Below are 13,044 nucleotides of genomic sequence, written 5' to 3' on the forward strand. Positions count from 1 at the left end.
TACAGTACACATGTATAAAAGTCTAAAAGAGTTTAAAATTTTTATGTTTTAAAAAAAGTAAACAAAAAGACTGAATATGTAGCTCAGTTGGTGGCGTGCTCATGAAGGATGCACAGAGAGCTGAGCTCAATTCTCAGCATCATATAAACTGGGCATGCTAGTCCATGTCTATATGCCCAGAACTTGGGACATGGCAACAAGAAGCTCAAGTGATTTTCAGCTATAAAATAAATTCTAGGCCTGTTTGGAATACATGAGACCCCAACTGAAAAATAGTGATAGGAATGAAGACGAGGCCAGAGAAACGGTTTACCAGTTAACATTTGACTCCAGCATCCACATGGTGGCTCTCAGCCATCCATAACTCACATTTCAGGGGAGCCAATGCCCTCTTCTGACCTCGTCAGGCACTAGCCACACACATGGTACACAGATAAACATGCAATCAACACTCATATATATAAAATCAATAAATATAAAACCAAAAAAAAAAGGTTTAAAGAAGAAAAGACAACAAATCAAGAATATTGTGGATGGAGATACCCTTATCACTGCTGATAAATGTACACTGGTACAGCCATTGTGGAAATGAGTATGGCATCTCCTCAAAAGCTAAACAGAGGAGCTAGAGAGATCTCTCGGTAGTTAAGAGTTTATTGTTTGACCTAGTTTGCTTTCTGTTACTATGATAAACCCCAGGACTAAAAGCAACTTAGGGAGGAAAGGGTTTATTTGGCTTATACATCCTGGTACAGTCCATCATTAAGGAAGTCAAGGTATGAATTCAAACTGGAACAGAGAGAGGCAGGAACCACAAAGGAAGGCTGCATACTAGCTTGCTCTTTATGGCTTGCTCAGTTTGCCTTCTTCCACAATGCAAGACCCAGGGTTAGCACTGCTCACAGTGGTCTGGACCCTCCCACATCCATTACTAATCAAGAAAATGCCATCATAATTACACCCATCATGCAGTTCCCTAATTGAGATTCCCTTCCAACTGTCATCAGTTTGTGTCAAACTGACCAAAAGCTAACCAACACCCCATTCTCACAGAGGACCAGGTTGGGTTTCTAGCTCACAACCACCTGTAGCTCCAGGTCTGAGGGCGCTGATGCTCTCTGGCTTCAGAGAGTACCACATGAGTGAAATGCACACAAACTGGAGCAGACCAGCATGCATATATACACACTTATACACAAATACATCCACTTCAGAAATAAATCTTTAAAGCTAAAAATAGTACTGTATGTCTCCTGCTGTCATCCTTGTTATTCACCCAAGTGAATCACTCAGCATACAAGAGGAGTAACCCTCATACGAAACCTGCTGATTGTGGCAATATTGGCAATGCCAGAGCTATGAGATCAGCTACATGCCCATTCACAGGTAAAGGGGTAGATAAAATGTGACATATACATAGTTTGTTAAATATTATCTAGCCATAGAGAAAAAGTAGACCTTGACAGAAAAAGTAGAAGGAACTGGAAATCCTCAGAGTTTACTGAATAAGCCAAACTCAGAAAGGCAATATCATGTGTTTTCTCTCATGAGTAGGATCTAGGTTCTTAAAGTAAAAACATGGAAATAAAAAGAGGAATGTTTAGGAAGAGACAGGGGGTAAAGATAGAGGGGAAAGGGACAGGGAAGGACGGTGGAGAATGAATAATCTCTACCAGCATTGTGTGCATACAGGAAGCTGTCATACTAAAATCCCCAAATTGTACCACTACTGTCCACTAAGAAAAACGACTAAAAAATTGTTTAAAAAAAACTCACCTGAGCTCAGCTCACAGATCCTTCACTACCCTGTTTCTGTGAACACTTTATGCGTTTTAGTCCTCATAACATGAAAAGCAGGCTGTTTTAGGAGTCCTGGGCTGGTGTTTCGCATGGTGCTTGGTACTAAGTCTAAAACTAACCTGATTCTAGAAGGTTCAGTTACCCATCTGCCTTTGTGTGAAGAAGCGTTTTTTAAAGAAATACGTTCTCACTGAAGTCTTCAGTTCTGGTGACCACACAGCAGTGTCCCAGGGTGCAGACAGACACAGCTGCCCTAATAACAAAAGCCAGTGTTTGCCATCCTAGAAAACAGAACAGTCAACTCCCACACATCTCAGCCTGCTGATGCCCTGAACAGGCTTCCTTTTTGCACCGGGAACAGCTGCTTTCATTGGTCACCATAGAGCGAGTGGTTCAGACTGTGTTCCGTGTTTGCCTTGAACACAAACTGAAAACCAAGTGCATACGAAACAAAAGCAGTGGCTGAAATCAAATTCAAAAAGACAGTGGACAGAGACAGTTGGAGAAAGGAGAAAGAGCCCTTGAATGACTGAGGGACATCAACAAGGTCATCCTGGGAGTCGGATCAGGACACTAAGACTGCTTGACCTCAGAGGTCACTCAAGGACATCTGGAGAAGAATGGTGTCTGTAGCTGTAACAAGGAACTCTGTATTTTAGTGCTCCACCAGACAACATCCAAAGTCCCACATCTTCCTCACACATTTCCTCCCACCCTTGTGTAAGTAGCCACATCCTTGAACATTAAGAGAAGGCAAGTCTATTACAGTGCTTCAGATATGACTCCTCCCTCCATCTTCATCCAGATGTTAACACTTGCTTCCAAGGGTCCTGAAAATGACGACCCACTTCAGTGCCCCTTAACACTTTTAAGCCTCTGGATACACAATAGAAGAGGTGAGAAGAAACCTGGACATATCATTTGGGGGACAGATTGTACCCCAATCTATGAAGAATGATACCTGTATATCATCTGTGTGGGAGCAGAGGCAAAAGGTATTTGTAGGAAGGATCAGGGTACACAGGGTCTGCCAGCCTCTATGCTTTGTCCTGCGATCAGCCTTGTTCAACTTTGTCCTGAGATCAGCCTCCTTGTGAGCAAGCTGCCAAAAGCTAGTGTGGGGAACGAGCAGAGCTCCAGCTATGTCAAGTAGCTGTGCAAGCTACCTAATCCCTAGTGTACTGTCGGGATGCGTTAAAAAGTCAGCAGCCCTGGACATTGTTACTTTCAGTCAAACAACTTGTATGAATGGGAACCCAGGTGCTTGGGAAGAAAGCCTTGAAGGAGGGAAAGCCTGAGAGAACACTGGGAGTTTGGATCAAGAGAGTTGGTTTCTGATCCCAAGGGGTTGAGGATTCGGCCTGACATGTCTTGAGGTTCTTGGCAGGCATTTTTGAGCAGGTGCACAGCCGCCACTCAGCCTGTCTCAAACTGTGTTCTCTAGCAGGCGAGACAAAGGAATGAACTCTGGACCCCAGCGTGTGAGGGAGAGATGACACATGTCTTGATGAACAGGGTAAATCCAGGCACCTCTGAGGGCCCTTGTTACATTCTTGGGCTGTAGGAGGGGCCTCTGCTTGGGTTTCGGGTGTTCTTGGCCTCCTTACTGACCTGGGGCACTATTTCCTGCTCCTCTCCCCTGTACCTCCCCCACCTTCTTTCAAAAATAAAAATGTTTAAAGGGTTTTGTCCGTGAATGATCTTATTCATGAGGCAGGCTCGATGACAGTTCGCAGAGTTAAATGGGCACTTTAACTGTGTGTCTAATAAATCCGCAACCAAAATAAACACACGGGAAGGGGGTTTGGGAAAGAAAGGAGTCAGGCAGGCTGGCAGGCACGAACAGAGCCTGTCACACTGATTTACACAGCCCCTTAGATCGCAAGATGTCCCCCCACTCCCCTTCCAGGCCTGGCTGACCTGAGGGCCAGTCCAAAGCAGCCAGGTAGAGGCCAATGTCAAAACACACCTGGACTGACTGTGAATGGTGGGTGGGAAATGGAGCGGGAAGAGCCATGCTGCCCACTGCCAGTCAGAGAGGCAAGAGCCAAGTGCAAGGAGGCAAAACCGGACTGGTCCTGAACCACGGTGTGATGCACACCCAGATTACAAATGGCATTACCAAGCTCTTTCTGCCCACTCTAAATCACCCTCCACCCAGGATTTGGGAGACAAACTGGGATTAGAGACATATTCAGGTGAACTTGACAAACACCACTTGCTCTAGGGCTAATAACCATTCCAGGGGCACAAGGGGCCTGCTTACCTAAGACCTTGACCCTTTCTTAGCCAGCCTAGCACGCTAAGCGCATGGGTGTATCTACCATGAATCACATTCCTTGTCCAGAAAGAACACCGCCACACAGGGAAAGGGAAATTCCTCTGATATTTGAATAGGTTTGAGGGTAGAGCCAACCTTCCTTTTTCTCATTGTCCAAAAAAAATAAATAAATAAAAATGCTTGCTGGATTATGGCTATGGCTGGCTGTTCCTGGCCCTCCAGAGCTCCGGATGGCCTTGCTTCTGGTTCTCCAGGTGCTGAGACCTCTGTCAGATCACTGCTGTCTCCAGCACCTTCAACTCTGCAAAATGGAAAGAATGTTTGTGGCTGTTGCTCATCGTAAAGCCAAGCTAACAGGTGTGGCGCAGACCTTCTTGCCTTTGCCTCTAGCCATGCTATCCCATTCTGGGATTCATCTTCACACTCCAGTCCTTGGTATCATAGGCCATACAGCCTCACGACTCTCTCCCAGGTATTCGGTCTGTCCTAGAATGATTCTAACTTTGGTTTTAGATAAATAGTCAGTAGGTATTGCCCTTCCCCAGGCCATACACTGCCCAGAACTCTTGATGGAAAGCACTTTGGGGATATCTTCAAAGCCCTGTCCACACTTTTTCCAGAAGGAGATAACACGATCCATTTGCCCTTGTCCCCTGGGGGCTTCAAATGTGGATTCTCTGTCGACCTTCTTTCTGAATAGCTTCCTCAGGGGAAAGTGACCCAGCATTTTTTTCTTGGGCTCTGGGAGAATTTCAGTAGACAATGAAGTCTCTTTTCTCTGTCTTCTTGTCTCTGAGAAAGGTACAAAACCCATAGCCCATGGACAGATCTGCTGCTCTGAGGATGGCTGGGGTCCAGAGAAGGTACTTTGTGATGAGAGGCTGTGTTTCATGGATGCAAGCATTGCAAATTTCTATAGATCCAGTAATAACAACAACAACAACAGTAACTAAGCAGGAAGGCAGAAGAACACAGACCCTCTAATTGCACAGCTGCAAACCTTTGGAGACCTCAGAAAAGAAAGAAGTGCCAGCCTCTAGCCACTGAAAGACAGCCTCGAGGGATGTATGCTCTAACAGGGGAACAAAAAAAGAATCCGGGTTGTTCTTGGGAAAATGGCAGGACGCAGCAACAGTCACAAAGGATGCATTAAGAAGAGGCTAGGGAAGAGTGAACAGGTTGGACTGGAGAGAAGGTAGGGTTAGTTAGAGCACTCTTAACTGAAGGTGGCTTCTCCCTGTTCTGCTGAGGTGTGGGAGAGAGCAGAAAGGAGACTGTCTCTTGGGCACAGAGCCCACTGGTGTCCAGGGTCTCAGAGACAGAGTTGCCTGATCCAAAGAAGAGGGATGCCTCTGTGCCTGGAAAAGAAGCAGCAGGCAGCCAACAGAACCAAGGAGAAAGCAGTGAGGATCTCAGAAGGGGATCTAAAGTCACCGGATCCTATAGGCTTCAGACATTGTAGGCAATGCAGTGTGTAGAAAACCCTGAAAGAGGAGTTTCTGCACACAGTGCGTTTCAGCTCTGCCCCCAACACATTCCGCCCCTTCTCTGGTTTCTTTCAAACAGATGGAGGGGGAAGAGTAAGGAAGGACCTACAGACAATTTTGAGAGGGTTTGGTCTTGACCTAGCCATAGACTTAGGCAGGAGAGAAAAGTTCAAACTGGTCTACTTAAGATGTGTTTCTGATAAACCTATTTAGATGAGTTTGAGGGATTATAGCTCATACTAGAAGAGCCAATGTATTGCTGAATTCTGTGTGGCTGGGCATATCTTAGCAAATCTTTAAAGATAGCATGGGAGCCATCTGTCACACACAGTGACCCAGAGCACAGTCACGTCGTTAAGTGAACATTACTGACAGCCTACAGTGGGTTCTACAGCAGGAGTCTGTATTCTATCAGAAAGAATGCACAGAGTGGGAGCGAGCCAGAGGGACCCTCTAAGAAATCCTCATTGAAACCAGCAGCCTGCCCTTGACAGGCCCCTGTCTGGGAGAAGAGGAGCCATGCTTATGAGGAAGACTCTGAAAGGGCTGCGTGGTCCTCAGCGTGGCTCCTGAGCCATGCACGACCCAGAAAATGGCATTGGTCTGTCTCTGGTTAATGGGCTTATATAAAACTGAAAGAATACACCCACTTTACAGTCTAATTGGACAGCAGTAAGTAAAAAAAAAAAAAAGTGTGTAAATAGGTTCTCTGTAAGCTTGCCAGAGCAGAGTCACTCCTAAAAAGAAAAGTCAGTATCTCTACAGTCTGCTGCTCCAGAGTCTCAAAGACTTGCCTGAGCTCTTCCTCTACCTCTGGAAAACTTCGAAAGTTGACCCTTACATTAAAATCTGAACTGTTGGTGGCCATTGTTGTGTATTCCAGAGAAAGACAATGCACTCACTTAGCAAGGCCTGCACATGGAAAACCATGGAAGAAAAGAGTCACCAAGAAACTTGGGGGGGAGGGGGTAAGGTAATGCCAGGAGAGTTGCTCAGTAATTTGTTCCAGAATTTCTTAGAACAACCTGTCTACTGTGACATTCCAGAAGAGACCTGTGAAGCTGATACCTGGATGCATATCACAGGGCACAGAGAAAGATAAAGCTGGAGGAAGAGTGGGGCTGGGCTTCCAGAAGAAGCCTAAGCCAAAGGCCTAGCCCTTTCCTTTCCACTGCTGGAGAAAGAGACATTGGCATGCCTGTGTTCATGTCAGCACTACCCACAATAACAGAGATGGGTGTCAAACAAAGGATCCAACTGACAGGTGGATAAAGAGCCTGGTACATGGTCACAGTGGAATACTATTTGGCACAAAAGTGAAGGAAACCTTATCATTTGAGAGCAAATAAACGGACTTGAAGGTCAACATCTTAAGTGGCCAAAGGGGGACAGCCACAGAAGACAACCACAACGTATTCTTAGTTGGTAAGTAGATGCTAAGGGAGTTGAGGCTATGATGGAAGTAGAGTGTAACCATGGAAACTACCAGATGTTAGGGATGGGAGACTAGGTCTGGAGAGATGCTGGGTAAAGTTTAAAAGATTTCATGGGGCTGGATCAGTGGTTCAGTGGTTAAGAGTACTGGCAGCTCTTCCAGAGAATATAGGTTCAATTCCCAACACCCACATGGCCGCTTACAACGGTCTGCAACTCCAGAGGATCCCACACCCTCATTCAGACATACATGCAGTCCAAATACCAATGCACGTAAAATAAAAATAAATATTGTATTTTAAAATGTTCAGCTATGATGAATGGGCTCAACAGAGACCTACTAAACAACATGGTGATTACAGGTTTCAGAGTATTATGTGATGAAAAATTGCTGAGAGTGGGTTTTCATATTCTGACCATAAAATAATGGTATATGAGATAATGCAACGGCCAATTTGCCTAATGTAGCCATTCTACATTGTGTGTAGATTTTAAAATATCAGGTATGCCTTAAGTATGAATAATTGTATTTGTCAGTTAAAAAGTAATAATGAATACCCAGGCTGGCCCATCTTTGATCCATTAGAAAATAAAGAAAAAGAAAAAACAAACACGCACATCTTAGGCTGGAGGATAAGCCACAAGCTTGTAAGTGGAGGTACCCTTGGGCTGAGCCTTACCAAACACAAGGAGAGATAATCCCAGGTCTTAAATCGACCAGTGAAATGTCTTCAACCCCTTCAGGCAAGAAACAAACCAAAGAGTACGAGCCAAGGAGAAAGCTGGAGTGAGAAGCACCTGGAACTCAGCACCAGAGAGAAGCAGCATGTGTGTGCACAAACAGGTCCATACGGTCACATCTGCTGTCAGACAGTAAAGAACAACATGGGCATCTGGGGCAAAAGACCCTCATAGAGGTCACACACACACACACACACACACACACACACACACACACACACAGAGGGGGGGGGGCATCTCAGTGCAGATGTCTCCTAGAGCGAGAACAGAATGGCTCTGAGTCTACCTGGCCCCGCTCACATGCTTACTCTAGCCATTGTACTCTTTCTTTGGTTTGTTGTGATGCCACCTGGTAAAATCATACTGCAGTGTGGGCAGAGGTGAGGGAGAGAGCTTTCTGTACACTTGCTACAAGCCACCTCACACAAGGCAGCCGGGTGTGGTCTACACAAACTGGTTCTCGGAGGCCAATCCTTAACCCCTTTGTCTATTCACAGGAGTAAAAAGAAAGAGCTCTCCCTCTGCTTTTCTCAGCAGCAAAGATTTGAGGTAGGCCTTGGTGGCATGAGAGCTGTGGGGTTGCCCTGAGTGCTCGTCAACAGACAGAAGCAGGCAGCCAGATAGCTACACATGGGCAGGCTTTTGTCTGTTTGGCTCTGAAGGGTGTTATATGACTGTTTCACAGACAGTAATCGGTTCTGCCTTCTAGCTGGGGCTCTGTTAAGAGCTGGCTGCTAGCTTCCAAGCCTACAAACTGGTAGAGGTGACAATAATGGATGACTGACCAGCCACTAAGTAGGTGTTATGTCCTGAAGGGCATTACAGGGAAACAACCGTATAGGTGACCCTGAGAAAGCCAGACAAACCCTCTCTTGTGACGTTTGATGCCCAGAGCTTCCCTGATCTTATTGAAAATGAGGGATCAATACTACTTTTTGTATTTCTTCCTCTGATGCTGGGATTATGGAGCCCAGAGCCCTTGCATGTAAGAAAGCACTTCCACTGGGCACTAGCCCCAGTGCCTTAGCACAGCCGGTTTTAAGTCTTCTTTTCTTAGAAGTTGGGGAACAAATGAGAAACCAATACAAAGGATTGGGCTTACTGGTTTGGATAGAAGCAAGGCTCATCTTTATAGTTTTGACCTTAAAAAGCTTATCACTAAATTAGCAGCTATTCAAAAGGGCGAGCCTGCAAGACAGCTGATGGAGTAAAGGCACCTGCCTCCATGCCTGATGACTCTTGTTGAATTACCAGGATCTATATGGTAGAAGGATAGATCTGTGACTTCCATAATTTGTCCTCTGGCCTCCACACACACTGGCATGAGCATGCACCACACACACACACACACACACACACACACACACACACACACACACACACACACACACACACACACACACACACACTCGTGCGCGCGTGCACATACAAGTGAAAATAAAATAAATAAGTATATTTTTAAAAATACCACAACTTTTAAAATTGAAGCCCCCATCTGCAAAGTAGATGCTGTGGAGTAGCTTGGTGGAGGTAGTCCAGCTGCTTGGCTTCCTAACCTTGTGACCACCGCATCACCTCTGTGACTCCTGTACTTAGGCAAGGCTGTGGCCCAGCCTTTTACTTTGTAGATGGGAAAAGTCCAGGGAAACTGACTATCTCTCTTTCTGTGGGACACTTGTCTAAACAAACAAACAAATGAACAAACCAGACAATCAGCTTCAAAGATTATTTTTAATTAAAAAATAAAAGTTATCTTAACATATCTGCATTTGCAGCTTCCGGGATGCAACCTCACTAATCGGAGAAGCCCAGGGTCATCAGGTCTGTTGGCACCTGACCGTCTTATAAAGGTACAAAGGCACACGTGTCTTCAATCAGACAAGCAGGACTCGGAGATGTCCCTCGTAACTCACAACTCCCTCCAATTCCCTTTTTTTTCTTTTTTCTTTTTCTTTTTTTCTTTTTTGTCTGACTTTAACAGCTTTCCCCACACCCACCCCACCCTCAAAAAAAAAATTCAATTCTCTTAAAACTACAGAAATAAGCGCTGACTCAGCAAGGAGCCTGGGCAGGTCTCCCAAGCATTTCCACCTACCTCTCTCTGCTGACCTGTTGCCCAGAGGGGGGCAGGGAGGAAGAAGAGCAGCCCTTGCTGCAGGCCAGTGGAGCCTGTCACACTAACAGGCTGTTGTAGCTAGCCCTACAGCTATCCCCCAAGCCTGGGCAATCAGATCCAAAGCGCTATCTCCCATACAGAAGGGTATCTGTGGCCAACACAGCCTTGCAAGAAGGTTAAGTCTCACACAAGCGAGTCTTCATCAAATGCTCCAGATGAAAATGCCGCTGGGATGAGTGAGACTCTATCCACATTACTAGTCTTTAGAGGTCTTTTCTCCCTCAGAGTCTCCTTGCCTCTCTCTTCCCTTCTTCCCAGTCTCCCCCTTTCCCCCTGCCCCAAAGAACTCCATTTTAGCTTAATGGTGGGGGTTCAGAGGAAGCTTCTGGCAACTCCTGGGGTGGGTGAATCGGTTCTGCCGCCTCCAAGGGGACAAGGCACGCTTTGGGCTCGTGGGTATCACAGGGCTCCTCCTGTCCCTTTAAGGATTCCAGCGGCTCCTGGATCTGTGCCTGGCTGTTCATCTTCTCTTCGGCTTCGATCTCCTCTGATGTGGGAATGGAGTTCTTCTTAGGGCGTCCCTTAGGTTTTGTGGGTGCTTCCTGTCCACCTTTAAGGACCTATGTGGGGGGAAAAAAGGAAAGTTATTGAATCCTCCCATCCTGCTCCTGGTCCACCCTCACACAGCACTATGTATTCCCTCGGGATAGCAAAGCCACAGGGTTTGGCTATCCTGCCCTGTAGCCAGCTTCTTCCATGCTCAATGGATTTTAGTCAGCACCGAATATTTTGGCATTAAATACCCTGATCATAAACACAGAAAAATGTCACCTCCTTTGGTAAGGAAAGAAATTAAAGTTCAGATCCTAAGGAGCTAACTATGGACTGACTGACAGATTAAAAGAACAGGATCTATAACAAGCAGGAAAATAAACACATGTGTGTGAAACGGAGTCTGGATCATCTTTTCAAGACAATCTGACAATTCAAGTTAAAAACTTTTAAATGTGAACCCTTTAAAAAAGAAGTGCCTTACAATAAATTCTCAGCACTCACACTTAAAAAAAAAAAAAAGGTTGATTTGCAAAATATACTCAACAACACACCAAATGGCCTTTGTTGGTATAAAATATTTATATAGTTGTCCCATTTTCTGATCTCTACAAGAACTCCCATGAGACAGGTAGAAATTAATGTTTTCTATATTCACAGTTTACTTAGTAAGGTAATATATGGTCCTTCCACCACTGACTCCAACCCCTGGTTCTGTGTAGTCAACATTCCAGGCAGCTAGTGAGAAGAGCTTTGGGAAGGCTTGAATTAAATAGAGAAGGGATAGGAGATATTGTTGCTACTTTCTGCATTAATTGGTTTCATGTCTCTGGGACATCATATCTGAGATGAATACATCTATCTGAAGGAATGGTTTGTTTTCCCTCAGAGGTTAGTGGTTTTACTTCATGGTTGGCCCACTACTTTTGGACATACGGTAAAGTCAGATTATCATGTGGGAGGGTGGAACAAGTTATTGATTTCATATGATCAGGAAGCAAAGAGAAGCAGGAGGAGCTGGGGTCTCAGTGTCCACTCGAGGACACTTCCCAGTGACCTAACTTCCTTCCACTGGGCTCCACTTCTTAAAGCATCCATCATTGCTCCACCCCTGATAGCATTACAGGCTAGAGAAGGAGCCTCCTTCCTACACATGGACCTTTGGGGGCCATTCTAGATCCAAACTAGAAAACATCTCTAACTTATTGCTCCTCTTCTCTGTTTGCACAGAAGCTCCTCAAGGACCAATCTCTCCTGACCAAGACCTTTCTATGTAGTCACCAGGTATTTATCGACTGTTTCCTTCTTCAAAACTGGAAGAGGACCTCCTTGGGCTGAACTTCAAGAATGAATGCAGTAACTCATCAGACCTTAAGTTCTTATCAAAACAGCTTTGAGATATAATTTGCGTTCATGCTTCCTATATTTAAACTGCCCATTTTAACAATGTTTAGCATAATTGCTAACTTGGGCAACTATCACCTCAGTGCAATTTTGGATGATGTTTCTTCATCGCCAATAGAAACCTTATACCCATTAGCACTAAATCATTACCCAGCACCTCGGCCATCAGCCGTCTTTTCACATAAGCAGAATCATAACGTGTGGGCTTTGCTCACTTCACTAGGCACTGTGTCTTTAAGGTCCGTTTATACTGTAGCACATATCAGAAAATAATATTCACCAAATGTCTGTGTCAGTTTGCTGACTCCCCCTCTCATCAGCTGACGGACACTCAAGTTACCCCCATCTTTGGACTCAGTGAATAACGCTGTCATGAGCATGGGTTAACAGACACTGCTTCAAGTTTCTGCTCAGACCTCTTTCAGGTCTGTACCAGAAACAGAGTTGCTGCATCCTGTGGTGACTCTATGATTAACATTCTGGGGACTCTTGCTAAAGTAACTACACCTGTGGACATTCCAACCCAACCATGTGCGTGGATTTCAGCTCTCTACTTCCTCACCAATGCTTATAACCACTCCTTCCTGACTACGGCCATCCTAACTAGTACAAAGGAGGGTCTCAGTGTGGTTTTCATTTGCATTTCCCTAATGGCTAACAATGTTGAGCAGCTTCTCATGTGATCTCTTAAAAATAAATTTTAATTAAAAGATAATGATATCATTTCTCCCTTCCCTTCCTCCAACGGTCCTCGTTTACCCTTCCCCATGTTGGCCTCCCTCTCAGATTCCTGGCCTTCTTCTTTTTCTTAATTGTTTATATACAATTGTTTACCTAAGTATGCAAGTACAGCCTGCTCAATCTGTATACTGCTTCTTTTGTGCATAGGATCTCAGGGTAGACCATGTGCACATCAATTTTTTTCTGTTTGAATTATCTCCTTAGAATAGAGTATAAGAGGTTTTTAAAAATAATCTAATTCATGTTCCTTATCAGATAGAACACTTAAAAATATCTGTTTCTGAGGATGGCCAAGTCGGTCATCAATGGGAGGAGAGGACCTTGGCCCTGTGAAGGTTCTGTGCCCCAGTGTAGGGGAATACCAGGGCCAGTAAGCAGGAGAGGGTTGGGTAGTGAGCAGGGAAAGAGGGGAGGGAACAGGGGTTTGTCTTAGCTTTTGTTTTTTTATTTTATTCTTTTTCTTTTCTTTCTTTCTTTCTTTCTTTCTT

At 45.0% G+C, this 13,044-nt stretch overlaps 1 protein-coding gene across 1 annotated transcript in view; it reads right to left on the minus strand.

The window, feature by feature from the left end:
- Positions 1–9,455: 9,455 nt before the first annotated feature.
- Positions 9,456–13,044, minus strand: part of Barx2 (BARX homeobox 2) — a 67,971-nt gene continuing 64,382 nt past the window's right edge. The window contains exon 4 of the mRNA XM_031344096.1: positions 9,456–10,479. Within this exon, the coding sequence (XP_031199956.1) occupies positions 10,213–10,479 (267 nt within the window). The 3' untranslated portion in view covers positions 9,456–10,212. The remainder of the gene's footprint in view (positions 10,480–13,044) is intronic.

The sequence above is a fragment of the Mastomys coucha genome, unplaced genomic scaffold, assembly GCF_008632895.1.
Source record: "Mastomys coucha isolate ucsf_1 unplaced genomic scaffold, UCSF_Mcou_1 pScaffold23, whole genome shotgun sequence".
Classification (NCBI taxonomy): domain Eukaryota; kingdom Metazoa; phylum Chordata; class Mammalia; order Rodentia; family Muridae; genus Mastomys; species Mastomys coucha.